Source organism: Hemiscyllium ocellatum, unplaced genomic scaffold, assembly GCF_020745735.1.
Source record: "Hemiscyllium ocellatum isolate sHemOce1 unplaced genomic scaffold, sHemOce1.pat.X.cur. scaffold_1181_pat_ctg1, whole genome shotgun sequence".
Classification (NCBI taxonomy): Eukaryota; Metazoa; Chordata; class Chondrichthyes; order Orectolobiformes; family Hemiscylliidae; genus Hemiscyllium; species Hemiscyllium ocellatum.
In genome coordinates this window covers 5,382-19,776 of record NW_026867696.1, presented here as the reverse complement: position 1 = coordinate 19,776, position 14,395 = coordinate 5,382, and the positions used below count along the sequence as shown (strand labels likewise).

General features: G+C 50.1%; 1 protein-coding gene across 4 annotated transcripts; it reads left to right on the top strand.

Annotated features, from left to right (window-relative positions):
• Window positions 1–1,273: 1,273 nt before the first annotated feature.
• LOC132809404 (zinc finger protein 239-like) lies at window positions 1,274–11,740 on the top strand. Of its 4 annotated transcripts, none has more exons than XR_009642292.1 (3): window positions 1,280–1,383; window positions 11,463–11,567; window positions 11,678–11,740. XR_009642292.1 is itself a non-coding variant. In XM_060822551.1 (2 exons), the coding sequence occupies exon 2, from the start codon at window positions 2,431–2,433 to the stop codon at window positions 3,196–3,198; it is 768 nt and encodes a 255-aa protein (XP_060678534.1). In that variant the 5' UTR covers window positions 1,274–1,383; window positions 2,181–2,430; the 3' UTR covers window positions 3,199–5,954. The 4 variants fall into 4 exon arrangements, 1 of the variants encoding a protein (XP_060678534.1); XR_009642294.1 differs by lacking the exon at window positions 1,280–1,383 and adding an exon at window positions 6,645–7,256; XR_009642293.1 differs by lacking the exon at window positions 1,280–1,383 and adding an exon at window positions 8,157–8,461.
• The last annotated feature ends 2,655 nt before the right edge of the window (window positions 11,741–14,395 follow it).

Sequence of the window (14,395 nt, the reverse complement as noted above, 5' to 3'; positions counted from 1 at the left end):
CACATTCCATGGAGGAGTTTTTCTCGAATGTGACTTCACATCTGCGAATGGGTCACATCAGAACATCCAGACAAATAAGCACCAAAATGTCTGGTGCTGCAAGAGTACAGCAGGTCAGCCAGCATTTGAGGAGCAGGAGGTTTGATGTTTTTGGCATAACCCCTTGATTAGGAATGTGGGGTGGGCCCAAAGGGACTGAGAGATAAATGGGAGGGAGGTGGGACTGGGGGAAGGGAGCTGAGAATGCTATGGGTAGATGAAAGCGGGGGAAGAAGGTGACAGGTCAGAGAGGAGGGTGGAGCAGATAGATGGGAAGGCAGATGGACAGGTGGGATAGTTCAAAAGAGCAGTCCCAAGTTCGAGGGTTGTATCTGGGATTGGGCAGGGGCCGGGAGGAATGAGGAAACTGGTGAAATCAATATTGATCCTGTATGGTTGGAGGGTCCCAATGCAGAGGCATTCTTCCTCCAGGTATCAGGTGGCCTAGGACCCTGAAACCACATGGCATCAACATCGATATCACCAGTTTCCTCACATTCCCTCCCCCTCCCACCCCAGCTCCAACCCTCCAACTCAGCACCACCCTCTTGAACTGTCCCACCTGTCCATCTTCCTTCCCACCAATCTGCTCCACCCTGTTGCCATCACCTCCCACCCAACCTGCATCTACCTTACCCCCAGCCCCACTCCCACCTTCCTATTTATCTCTCCGCACCCTTTCCACCCCTCCCCCTCCGCAATTCCTGATGAAGGACACGAGAGAGACAGAGACAGAGAGAGAGAGAGACACAGACACAGAGGAGCAAAGACAAACAGACACAGAGGGACAGAGACAGCGATCTAGACCAATGCATCCAGCATATGCACCTTTCCTGAGTTCACCTCCTTTCACTTCACTTCCTACAAACCAACAGTTTAATCCCAAAATGAGAAAAGAAATGGAATAGGAGGGGTGAGAAGAGAGGGTGCTGTACTCACAGAGGTTGGTGCAGTCTGGGGTAACACTCAATCTTCATTCAGAGAGAGAGAGAGCAGCAGGAGCTCATGCTACAACTTCCGCATTCAGACAATGAGGGGATGCTCTGATTGGTAGGAGGACCAGCCTTCCTTCCGGTCCTCCAAAGCTCCCCATTGGTCATGCCTCCCCGTGTCGAGGTGAAGGGAGGGGCGCGTGGGGGTTGGTGGAGGAGAGAGGTCACGTGGGCGTCACAAAGACCAGCGCCGCCGCACGGACGGGCACTTCGTCCAATGAACGCGCGGTCTTTGTGACGACGGCGGTCCCTCGATTCACGTGACCGGATGCTCCTGCACATGCGCCGTTGCGGGGGGGTTATGGGGAGCTGATGTTGTGTTGGTCTGGAGGGTCCCTGTGTCCAGGAAGAGGTGAGTGTGGCTCAGTCAATGAGCATCAGTCAGACCCTGCTGGAGCATGGGGAGGGAGGTGGAATATTAGGTACAGCAAGAGTTAAAGAGTGTGTGGGATGGAGTTTTACAGCTTTTTTAGGTAATAAGTCCCTTTCTGGACAATACTGGGGGATGGGTAATATCAGAAACAGCAGAGTGAGAATTGAAGAAAAGTGTGTGTGTCTGTGTGTGTGTGGGGTGGAGATTTGCAACACTTTTTAAAGTTAAAAATCACAACTCTAGGTTATAGGAGAAAATGAGGTCTGCAGATGCTGGAGATCAGAGCTGGAAATGTGTTGCTGGAAAAGCTCAGCAGGTCAGGCAGCATCCAAGGAACAGGAGAATCGAGGTTTCGGGCATGAGCCCGTCTTCAGGAATGAGGAAAGTGTCCTCATTCTTTCCTCATTCCTGATGAAGGGCTTTTGCCCGAAATGTCGATTTTTTTATTTTTTCCCTGCTCCTCGGATGCTGCCTGACCTGCGGTGCTTTTCCAGCACCACACTGATCTCCAGCATCTGCTGTCTTTTTCGCCTGGAGGTTTTACTAGCTACCTGATGAAGGTGCAGAGCTCTGAAAGCTTGAACTTCTAAACAAATCTAATGGACTACAACCTGGTGATGTGTGATTTTTTTTACCTTTGTACACCCCAGCCCAACACTGGCATCTGCATATTGTAACTTGGTTGTTTTAGGGAAGTTCTACAGAAACTAGAATGATCTGTTCTGAATTCCTGTCATGTGCAGGCAGCAATGACTTTTGTAATCCCCTTTTCACAGGATATGAGAAGAGCAGCTTTGCAGGTAGAGCTCCCCAAATGAGTACCATGTGAAGGTCTGACAGAGCCCCTTGATTCGTGGGACAGGAGAGACGTCCCTCTTTCAGTCCAGAAGGGGAAAATTCTTTGAACGTTTTTGTCTGCTTCAGTAGGCTCTTAAAGTATCATCTTTACCTGAACCACAGGGGCACGTGCCTGAGCCAGTTTGCCCACTGTGGGGAAAGGAAGTCTCAGGAGGCATTCCGCGCGCCATGGAGAAACCGTGGAAGTGTGGGGATTGCGGGAAAGGATTCCGCTATCCCTCCATGCTGGAGATCCACCACCGTGTCCACACCGGGGAGCGGCCCTTCACCTGCTCCGTCTGCGGCAAGGGCTTCACCCAGTCGCCCCACCTGCTGTCCCACCAGCGGGTCCACACCGGGGAGCGGCCGTTCGCTTGCTCTGAGTGCGGGAAGGACTTCAGCGAATCGTCCAGCCTGCTCAAGCACCAGCGGGTCCATACCGGGGAGCGGCCCTTCACCTGCTTGGTGTGCAGCAAGGGCTTCCCTCACTCGTCCAGCCTGCTCAAGCACCAGCAGGTCCACACCGGGGAGCGGCCCTTCACCTGCACCGTCTGCGGCAAGGGCTTCACCCGCTCGTCGCACCTGCTGACCCACCAGCGGGTCCACACCGGGGAGAGGCCGTTCAGCTGCTCCGTCTGTGGCAAGAGCTTCTCTCACTCGTCCAGCCTGCTGCGGCACCAGCAGGTCCACACCGCGGAGCGGTCCTTCATCTGCTCCGTCTGCGGCAAGGGCTTCTCTCACTCGTCCAGCCTGCTGCGGCACCAGCAGGTGCACACCGGCGAGGGTGCCTTCACCTGCTCCATCTGTGGCAAGGGCTTCCCCCACTCATCCGGCCTCCAGATCCACCAGCGGGTCCACACGGGGGAACATCCTTCCGATAGACCAGAAGTGCACATAATACAGAGGAACTTCAATTATCCAGAATTAGATGAACCAGCACGGTGGCTCAGTGGTTAGCGCTGCTACCTCACAGTACCAGGGACCCGGGTTTCATTCCTGCCTCAGGCGACAGACTGTGTGGAGTTTGCACATTCTCCCCGCGTCTGCGTGGGTTTCCTCCTCGTGCTCCGGTTCCGTCCCACAGTCCAAAGATGTGCAGGTCAGGGTGAATTGGCCATGCTAAATTGCCCGTAGTGTTAGTTACATTAGTCAGAGGGAAATGGGTCTGGGTGGGTTACTCTTCAGAGGGTCAGTGTGGACTGGTTGGGCCTGTTTCCACACTGGAAGGGATCTAATCGTCAAGCGACTGAAATACACCCTGCATGTGTCCTTTGGATAATCGAGGTTCCTGTGTATTCCAAAAGTGGCCTAACCAACGTCCTGTCCAGACCCCAACCCCTATACTCAGTGCTGTGACCGATAAAGTGATCTGCAGAATCTGCGGGACTTGCTTAATCCTGGGAGGTAAATCACGTGTTTCTCCTTCTCTTGCAGGTGGATCCAAGATTTCACTCTCTGTCCCATTGAGTCTCCAGTCAGGTCCTTCAGCTCAACTGGTCTCTCTCAGTATTTCTGACCCATGTGAGCCTCTACGCACCTCCCCTTCACTCGCTCACATTTGATTTCCCTTACAGCAGCATTCCCTTCAGTTCCTTTCTCCCTGACGTCTGTATCCAGCTTCTCCTTAAACGCCGTCCACCTCGACCTGCTACTGTGGGGGTCATTCCCGCTGCAGACAGAGGTCTCTCCTTTGTAACCTCTTCAAAAGATTCACCGCTGACTTCTCCCTTCAGTCTTTTCCATTTCTGGGTCTCCCCGCTGTTGCGAAACTTGGAAGGGTTCAGAAAAGATTTACAAGGATGTTGCCAGGGTTGGAGGATCTGAGCTACAGGGAGAGGCTGAACAGGCTGGGGCTGTTTCCCCTGGAGCGTCGGAGGCTGAGGGATGACCTTATCGAGGTTTACAAAATTATGAGGGGCATGGATAGGATAAATAGGCAAAGTCTTTTCCCTGGGGTTGGGGAATCCAGAACTAGAGGGCATAGGTTTAGGGTGAGAGGGGAAGATATAAAAGAGACCTACAGGGCAACGTTTTCATACAGAAGGTGGTGTGTGTATGGAATGAGCTGCCAGAGGAAGTGGTGGAGGCTGGTACAATTGCAACATTTAAGAGGCATTTGGATGGGTATATGAATAGGAAGGGTTTGGAGGGATATGGGCCGGGTGCTGGCAGGTGGGACTTGTTTGGGTTGGGATATTTGGTCGGTATGGACGGGTTAGACCGAAGGGTCTGTTTCCGTGCTGTACGTCTCTTGACAAAGCCTTGTCTGAGGGTGAAATGTTGTCATTCCCGTTGATGCGGGTGGTCCCCTGTCTGTTGTCCTTTTTGTTTCCTTTCTCAGAAAGGACCTCGCGGACATGGGCAGCGTTCCCGAGCCCCGCTCCGGAACGGGCTGTTCCGTCCTCTTCCAGCCCCCGGGGGAAGGGGCAGCTTGAGTGCAGTTGGAGAGTGGGCCGTTCACCGGGAGGGTGCCAATGGGACGGGAGAGCGGTACCGGTAATGGGGCGAGGGGGAGATGCCTCAGACCGCCAGACACTGGGGCAGCTGCTCACGTGCTCCTTTTGGATCTCACAGCACAGGGAGGCCATTCATCTGATTACCTCTCTGCCTCTGCGTCTGTCTGTCTCTCTGAGGTGACAGCGGATTCCAGCATATTGCTGCTTGCTGGGTAAACCTGTTTTTCCTCTGTTTTCCCCCTCTCTCTCCTGCTCAAACCCCTGAACTTCAGGCCGCCCCTGACCTTGTCACTATCAGTGAATAGGGAACAGCTTTTCTTCCTCCACCTTATCTGAACCTATCACAATCTTCCCCACTTTCACCAGTTGTATCTGTGTGTGACCCTCTCTTTCTGTGTCTCTTTCTCTCCTAAGCCCCCTCCCTCACCACATCCCATTTACCCACCCCCTCCTGTCATGCTCCCACTTTCAAACGGTCTCGTTGTGTTTTCACTGCCTCTTCCCCATCGTTTCCGTCAAGCACCTCATCTCACGCTTAGAACCCATGCAGTGTAGGAGCAGGCCCTTCAGCCCATCCAATTCACACCAACCCTCCCTCACCCAGACCTCTGCCCATAACCCTGCAATTCCCATTGGCTAACCCACCTAGCCTACACATCCCTGGGCACTATGGGTAATTTAGCACAGCCAATGCACCCTAACCTGCACAGCCCTAGGCACTATGGGTAATTTAGCATGGCCAATGCCCCCTAACCTGCACATCCCCAAACACTATGTAATTTAGCACGGCCACTCCACCCAAACCTGCACATCCCTGGATACTATAGGACAATTTAGCCTGGCCAATCCTACACTAAGGGTGGATTGGCCATGCTAAATTACGCATAGTACCCAGGGATGTGTAGGTTAGGGTCGATTGGCCATGCTAAATTACCCAATCCTACACATCCCTGGGTACTGTTAGGATAAAATAGGTCAAGGGAGGGTGGAGCTATAGCTGCTGTTTGGGGAATCGAAACTGTTGCTTACGTGGCCAGCTCAGCTGCCAACGCCCAAATGAGCCCAACAGGAAACACCTCGCAAACGCGAAATGTCCTAATAAGGCAATGCTTAGTAGCTCCGCGAAGCTCTGCTTAGCAAAGAGTATATCAGGAGCAGATTTGGGAGGGGAAGGCAGAACGCGCCTTCTCCAGTGAATGCATGGTGATTCACTGTATCAGCTACGATTCTGCACTAAAGCCTGCTTGTGCCAAACAATTGAGCGTCTGTTGTCTCTCCTCCTAAAACGAACATGCAAGGACAGATTCCGGCCTTACAGTACTATGGGTAATTTAGCATAGCCAATCCACCCTCACGTACACATCCCTAGGTACTATGGGTAATTTAGCCTGACCAATCCACCCTAACCTACACATCTCTGAGCACTATGGGTAATTTAGCATAGCCAATCCACCCTCACCTACGCATCTTTGGATTGTGGGAGGAAGCCGGTGCACCCGGAGAAAACCCTCGCAGACGCATGCTGGAAACGTGCAAACTCCATAGGGACAGTCGCCCCTGAGGCTGGAATTGAACCCGGGTCCCTTGGCGCTGTGCCCACTGAGCAACCCCTTATAATCCGCCTGCGTTAAGATCCTTTTGTCACCTGGAGGAATGTTACGGGGGGAGCGGGGTTTAAGTACGGTGGCACAGTGGTTAGCACTGCTGCCTCACAGCGCTGAAGACCCGGGTTCAATTCCCGACTCAGGCGACTGACTGTGTGGAGTTTGCACGTTCTCCCCGTGTCTGCGTGGGTTTCCTCCGGGTGCTCCGGTTTCCTCCCACAGTCCAAAGATGTGCGGGTCAGGTGAATTGGCCATGCTAAATTGCCCGTAGTGTTAGGTAAGGGGTAATGTAGGGGTATGGGTGGGTTTCGCTTCGGCGGGTCGGTGTGGACTTGTTGGGCCGAAGGGCCTGTTTCCACACTGTAAGTCTAAGTCTAAGTCTTCTCTGAGCTGAGAGAGGACACAGGAGATGCTCCTCATCATGCTTTCATGTGTCACGTTGTATAATTCTTAGATTTTACATGTAAATGTCTAGTTGGGGTTAGAATTCTTGTAAATATAGACAAACGGAAACACTTGTTGAGACATTTCACCAAACCCCAAGTAGGCAATTGACATGCCCGCCCCTGAAAAGAGAACCTTTCGTGGGGTCAGAGTTGACATTGAGAATAGCGAAATGAACACTGTCCCCGTCGTGTTTGTATTTTTGCTGACAGAAGGGCAGTTTGCAGTCAGCAGGACCTGTGGGACTACAGGCTTCGGGCCAGGTCTGCGCTCGGGAGCGTAAATCCCAACGGGAACCAGAGGCGTTGCTAACGTTTAAGCCAGCTGAGCTTAGCAAGAAAAGGCTGCGACCCTGTGCTTGAACTGATCAGCCGAAACTTTGGGCGTAGCCAAGGAGATCTGAAGGCGAAGCTAACGGGAGGGTCTCCTTTCTCAAAAAAACCGGAAAACATGAGGGATACCAGGAAGAATTCCGCTGAATTCCAGAGAGCTGTGGCATGCTGTTGATTTGGTACAATGAGTTTTTAATGTGAACTCTCACGAGGGAGTGCAAACGAACTCAAGTTGAAATGTAGCTCCGTAAAGTGTGTAACAGTCAGAGCGTTGACCGTTGTTGAACGTTTTGATGCGGTCCAGTTTTTCTTTTGTTTTTTAAAGATGAGATGATGTTTTGTGGTTTTTGGATGGGTTGGGTACAGAGTGGGAGGTAGGGTGGGCTGGGATCTTCCATGTTGATGGGATTTGACAGTGAATTTTGCTTCGTCAATTATTCAGACTGTGTGCCTGGAGAGAGGGAGGGTCTGACCCTTGGGAAGGGTGCTGGCGGGGTGTGGGCGGGAGGTGAACCTTTGCAATGTCCAATCAGAAGGCTAAGTGTTAAGATAACAAGAGCCGATATTTAGCAGTCGATAAGTGCAACATGTAAGCAGTTTGTTCAAATGCAGCTCAAAGGCTGTCCCCAAAGTTAAACTTAGTATGGCGCCTACCCACTCAATCCAGTTACCCACCCCATTTCAGGGTGGATATGTGAACTATCACTAATTTTGGTTCTTCTAACGAATAAAACATTTAAACCTAGCTGTTCAGGAAAGCAAACAAGTTTAAAACTACAGCCATGCTGCAGTTAAACTCAATAGACTTACTCAGAGCAAAATACATGTTCCCTGAACGCAGTTGAAAGTTAACATAGTTGTATTAGATGTCGGAATATCTGTTTAAATGGAGCCGTGAGCTTTCCCAATGTAGACAGGGCTCCTCGAAACGTGGCAGTGTCCCCCCCTGCAGCTGCAGAGCGAGACAGGAGAGTTTGTTTTTGTGAATGAGCAGTTGTAGCGCGAGGTGGCTGTTGCTTGGTGACGGTGAGGCTCCTCCGGCCCCGCCCATCCCCCGTGCAGACGTCACGCGGGGGCGAAGGCGGTTGGGAGGAGAAGTCGCTCGAGCGGGGAAGCGGCGGCCGTTAGGAAAATGGCGCCGTGCGGCCCGGGGCAGACCCCCGTCATTGGTCACCGCCGCCTTCCTGGTGCAGCTGCTGTGTCACGGCCACACCGGCCGGCTGTACAGCAGGCAGGAGCCGGTGACCATTCTGGAGGCGGATGGGGTTAAGGGCCTGTTTGGGAACTGGTCGGGCGCCTGGGTGGTGGAGTTCTACTGGTCGTGGGGCGGCCCCTGTGTCAACTATGGGGCCACCTGGAAGGTACTGGGCCCGGGAGGTGAAAGGTGAGGCAGGTTGTGGGGGGGACGGAGGGGAAGGAATGTGGGGCCTGTCCTGTCATAGTCACATTTTACACTCACTTTCCATCTGCTTTTACTGGCGCTTGTGCTGTTTACCCCTCACTGTTTTTTAATCCTTGTGCTGTTTACCCTTTGCTGTTACTTGTGCAATTGCTGAGGGTAGTGTGTAAATACTAGTGAAGGATACTATGCACCAGCATGTATATGTTCCTCAGTTATTGAAGGGGCAGGACCTGTTGAGAACGGTTAGTAAAGCAGGGTGTGCACTAAGCCTTGTTAACATGGAGATGTTCATTGGAAAAGTTGACTTTTTATTATTTAGAGTCGTAGAGATTTTCAGCACGGAAACAGATCCCCTCAGTCCAACCTGTCCACGCCAACCAGATATCCTACATTAATCTAGTCCCCATTGCCAGCACTATATCCCTCTACACCATTCCTATTCCTATACCCATCCAGATACTTTTTAAAGGCTGTAATTATACCGGCCTCCACCACTTCCTCTGGCAGCTCATTCCATACACACACCACCCTCTGCAGGGAAACATTGCCCTTCAAGTATCTTTTATATCTTTGTGGCCTCACCCTAAACCTATGTCCTCTAGTTGTGAAGGTCACCCCAACACGGAGGAAAAGACTTAAAAACATTGAGCAGCCAAACAAATGCAAAAGCAATCAAATATCGAGCCACATGGGGGAAAAAACATCGCTCTGCCCTTTTTGATCTCCAATAGACATTTGGAAACTGAAAATCTGTTAATAACACCAGCATTGCTACAGAGCATATTGTGTACACTCCTCGGTGTCAACAAGCAGGGCACATGTTTGCCAGTGTCACCAAAACATTGGGCGTGTTCCTCGCTGTCAGCAGAAAAGGGGCGAAACCTACTTTTGATGGACAAAAAGGCTCACTGGAGGACCAGAAGGAGACTTGTCCTCCTGCCATTCGGAGCTCCCCTATTGGTGAACGCGGAAGTTGGGCCATGAGGTTCTGAAGTTCCTGCCCCTCCCCTCTCTCAATGAAGATTGAGCTTCACTCAGACTGCAGCTTCCTTCCGCTGTCCAACATCTGTGTGTACAGCATTCTCTTTTCTCACCGCCTTTTCCATTTACGTTTCATTCTGGGGTTCAATTGTTGACTTGGAGCAACTGAAAGGAATGGGAGTGAATCCAGTGAGGGGACAGATTCTGGAAAAATTAGTCCAAGCCTTTGTCTCAATTGACAAAATAGACAGGCAGGAGACTGGAAGAATGCAGCAAGCCAGGCAGTATCAGTAGGTGGAAGAGTTGAGGTATCTGGTGGAACCCTTGTTCAGGATTGGGGGTGGGTATAGGGAGAGCTGTGGAACAAGGGTGTGCTGGGGGCAGGGTGATGAAGTGAGGATAGGTGGAGACAGGTAGAAGGTACAATAGACAATAGGTGCAGGAGTCAGCTCTTCTGCCCTTTGAGCCAGCACCACCATTCATTATGAGCGTGGCTGATCATCCTCAATCAGTATCCTGTTCCTGCATTATCCCCATAACCTGGTTGGTGAATGGGAGGAAGGAATCTAGTTGGCAAGGAAGAGTGGAAAGGGCTGGGAAGTGAGTTGGGGGATGGGATGGGAGATTATTTGAAATTGGAGAACTCAGTGTCGAGTCCTCCGGGCTGTGGACTGCTCAGACAAGATGAGGTTTTGTTCCTCCAATTTGTCAGAAGGGGAGTGGGAAGGGGCATTAAAATGGGTGGAGACTGGCAAGTCCGCTCAGCCTCTGTGGACCTGGCTGTGATGCTCGGCAAACCATTCCCCAAGTTTACGCTTGGTCTTCCTGACGTAGAGAAGACCATAACTGGCAAAGCACAGTGAGTCGAGCAGTAGGACAGTCGTAGTTTTAGGCACAAGCTCTTCATCAGGAATGATGCGTGGATGTTCAGAGGGGCATCAGCGTCCTTCTGTGCCAGTTGTCAGACAGGTGCAGCAGGCAATGAGCAAGGCAAGTGGTGTGTTAGCAAGAGGAATTAAGTTCAGAAGTGGGAATGTCTTCCAGCAGTTAGGGGGTCATTGAATATATTCAAGGCTGAGTTCGCATGATTTTTATGTGGATGCTTGTGGGGGGAAGGCAAAAAAATGGTTGTAAGACCAGTATCCAGTTTTAAGACAGTTCCAGAGTCAGACAGCACAGAAACAGACCCTTCAGTACAACTAGTCAATGCTGACTATGTTCTCAAACTAAACCAGTCCCACCTGGCAGTGTTTTGGCCCATATCCCTCCACACCTTTCCTATTCATGACGTTACTGTACCTGCATCCACCACTTCCTCTAGACATTCAGTCCTCACATGAACTACTCTGTGTAAAAAAAAAATTGTGCCCTTCAAGTCTTTTTAAAATCGTTCTCCTGTCACCGTCAAAATTTGCTCCCTAATTTTGAAACCCCAACCCTAGGGGAAGGACACCCTTCGTTCACCTCATCTCTCCCCTCATGATTTTATAAACGTTGATAAGGTCACATCTCCACTTCCAATGCTCCAGTGAAAAAGTCCCAGCCCATCCACCTAGATGAAGGTAGAATCCTGTCCCTCAGGATTCCCTCCAACAATGTGCCCACCACTGATGTCAGGCACACTGATCTATAGTTCCCTGGCTTGTCCTTACCACCCTTCTTAAACAGTGGCACCACGTTAGCCAACCTCCAGTCTTCTGGCACCTCACCTGACATGCACAGTATGCTCTATGGAGATGCTGTTTTTGATGGATTTAAAGTGTCCAAATGCCACAATTTCTCCCCCACTCACTTGACATAACCGTGCAGGCTCCTCGCTATTTGATGTTCATGTTACTTAGAACCCTCATGATCATATCAATCTCAATGAGGTCACCCCTCAACCTCCTGTGCTCCAGTGAAGACAGTCTCAGCTTCTCCTTATAACTCAAACCCTCCAGTCCTGGCAACATCCTGGTAAATCTTTACTGAACTCTCTGTAATAGTATTCTTCGTATTACAGGGCCACCACAAGCCTTCTCAGTACTCTACAAGTGACTTCACCAACATCCTGTACACCTTCAACATGATGTCCCAACTCCTTTATTCAATGGTGTGAACAATTAAGGTAAGTGTGCTGAATGTTTAACATCAATCTACATTTGTCAATATATCATATCAGTTGCATGACACTGTGACCTTGCTCTTAACTCTGCGTCTTATGATCCTGCTCCACAGCTACCCGATGAAGGAGCAGCGCACCGAAAGCTAGTGCTTCCAAATAAATCTGTTGGACTATAACCCACTTGTGATTTTTCAACCTTGTCCCACCTAGTCCAACAGCAGCACCTCCACCTCCTTTCTAATGAACACAGCCCATACCTCCCAGTGCTGCCAGTAAACTGCCGATGAAATGATGCAGTGCCTGCACTCCTGAAAAGTTTATAATTTCTAACGAAACCAGCTACTCATTCACTGCTCCATCTGATACACGACTTTGGAAACTTAGTGCAGGAGGCTGCAAGAAATGAGCAGCTTTAAAACAAAAACCGCTTGGAGCTTTCAATGAGAGCCTGAGCCCAGCAGTACGTTCTGGTTACCTTTATTGTGGCCCAACATTGTTACAGCTGCAGATGCCCCCAGCAAAAGGGCAGAGAAAGAGTAGCTGTGTTTTAGACAGCTCAACAACAGGGGGAGGTGCAAGGTGCAAGGGGCAGGGCAAGGCCAACAGCAGGCCCCCGCACTACGCCTGCGTTGCCTTGCACAGTTTACAAAAATCCCTTCCCCTTCAGAGACTCCCCACAGTGTGGAAGCTGGCCACTCGACCCAAAGACTACACACCGATCCTCCAAAGGGTAACCCACCATGCAATTCCCCTACCCCTATTGCTCAACATTTACCCCTGACTAATGCACCTAACCTGCACATCCCTGGGCACTATGGGTATTTCAGTACTGTCAATCCACCTGAACCTGGACAACTCGTATATGCCAACCAGATATCCCAACCCAATCTAGTCCCACCTGCCAGCACGGGGCCCATATTCCCCCCATTTGCCTTTTAAATGTTGCAATTGTATCAGCCTCCACCACTTCCTCTGGCAGCTCATTCCATACACGTACCACCCTCTAAATGAGAAGGTTGCCCCTTAGGTCTCTTTCATATCTTTCCCCTCTCACCCTAAACCTATGCCCTGTAGTTCTGGACTCTCCCATCCCATAGAAAAGACTTTGTCTATCTATCCTATCCATGCCCCTCATGATTTTATAAACCTCTATAAGGTCACCCCTCAGCCTCTGACGCTCCAGGGAAAATAGCCCCAGCCTGTTCTGTCTCTCCCTATAGCTCAAATCCTCCAGTCTTGGCGACATCCTTGTAAATCTTTTTAGATTAGATTAGATTACTTAGTGTGGAAACAGGCCCTTCGGCCCAAGTCCACACCGACCTGCCGACGCGTATATCACCCAGACCCATACTCCGGGGGTTTGCAAGGACTGCCACAAACACTACGTAGGACAAACAGGAAGAAAGTTAGCCACCAGGATACACGAACACCAGCTAGCCACAAAAAGACACGACCTTCTATCCCTCGTAGCGCAACATATGGATGAAAGAAAACACCACTTCGACTGGGACAACATCTATCCTGGGACAGGCTAAGCAAAGACATGCCAGAGAATTCCTAGAGGCCTGGCACTCCAATCACAACACCATAAACAAACACATAGATCTAGATACCATCTATCAACCCCTCAGAAAATGAACAGGAAATGACATCACCACAAACCCCAGGAACCCTATCCAGGACAAACATATAAATCGAAAGCAGGAGACAACAGCTTCACTTCATTTGGAGGTCGCCACTGATGATGTTCCCGAGCCAGGTAATGAAACGTCTGGATATCAAACCTACAGCTCAGCGAGCAAACCTACACCCTAATCCTCAACCTGAGCTACAAACCTTGCAAAGTAGAATGTATTTGCAAACATCATGCTGCAAATACAAACCCACCCCCATGGATGATCTATCTCGTGTGTGCATGAGATAGAGAAACAGTCTATTTCCGTGCTGTTTATCTCTATTTGATAACCATTGCTTTATTTCTGTTGGTGTAAATGTTGTTGTAATTCATAGCTGGATCCTCATAGATGTAAGGGTGACAGAATTCCTCAAGTAGGGCACTGGAAGATTCCTGGGAGACCCCTATTTCTGGTTTACTTCCTCATGAACAAACATTAAGCACGTGTACCTATTTATTTACGATTTTTGTTTTATTTTTCTTGTTGATTCCCTGCTATGACTACACCTTGTATTAGGATAGTTGACAGGCTGGGAGATTGTGGCTTGGGTCTTGATTGAATATTTTATCGTTCCAGAAGTTATAAAAGGCGGGGTCAAAGCTTTAGCAGAAATCCAGCAGAGCTGAGAACAGACCGACATCTTAGTCTGTGGGAACAGGGAGATCAACAGAGGATAGAGAAATCAGGTCCTGAAACCAGACCACCCTGTGATCAGTGCTTTGATTAGAGGCATCCTTCTACATCAGTCAATGCCAGTTGTCAGACAGGTGCAGCAAGGCAAGTGGTATATTAGCAGGCTGAACTGAGATTAGAAGTGGGGATGTCTTCCTGCAGTTAGGGAGTCATTGAATTTATTCAAGGCTGAGTTCATCTGATTTTTGAACAACAAAGTGTGGATTTTTATGTTGTGTGGATGAGGTGTATTTTTTTGTGGTTTATGTTTTGGATACAGGAAGAGTAGACATTTTTAAAGTGAAAGGCAAGAAAATGGTTTTAAGACCACGACAGAACAGTTACGGTCAGACAGCACAGAAACAGACCCTTCAGTCCAACTATTCCATGCTGACTATGTTCTCAAACTAAACTAGTGCCACTTGCCAGTGTTTGGCCCATATACCTCCACACCTTCCCTATTCATGTACTTATCCACATGTC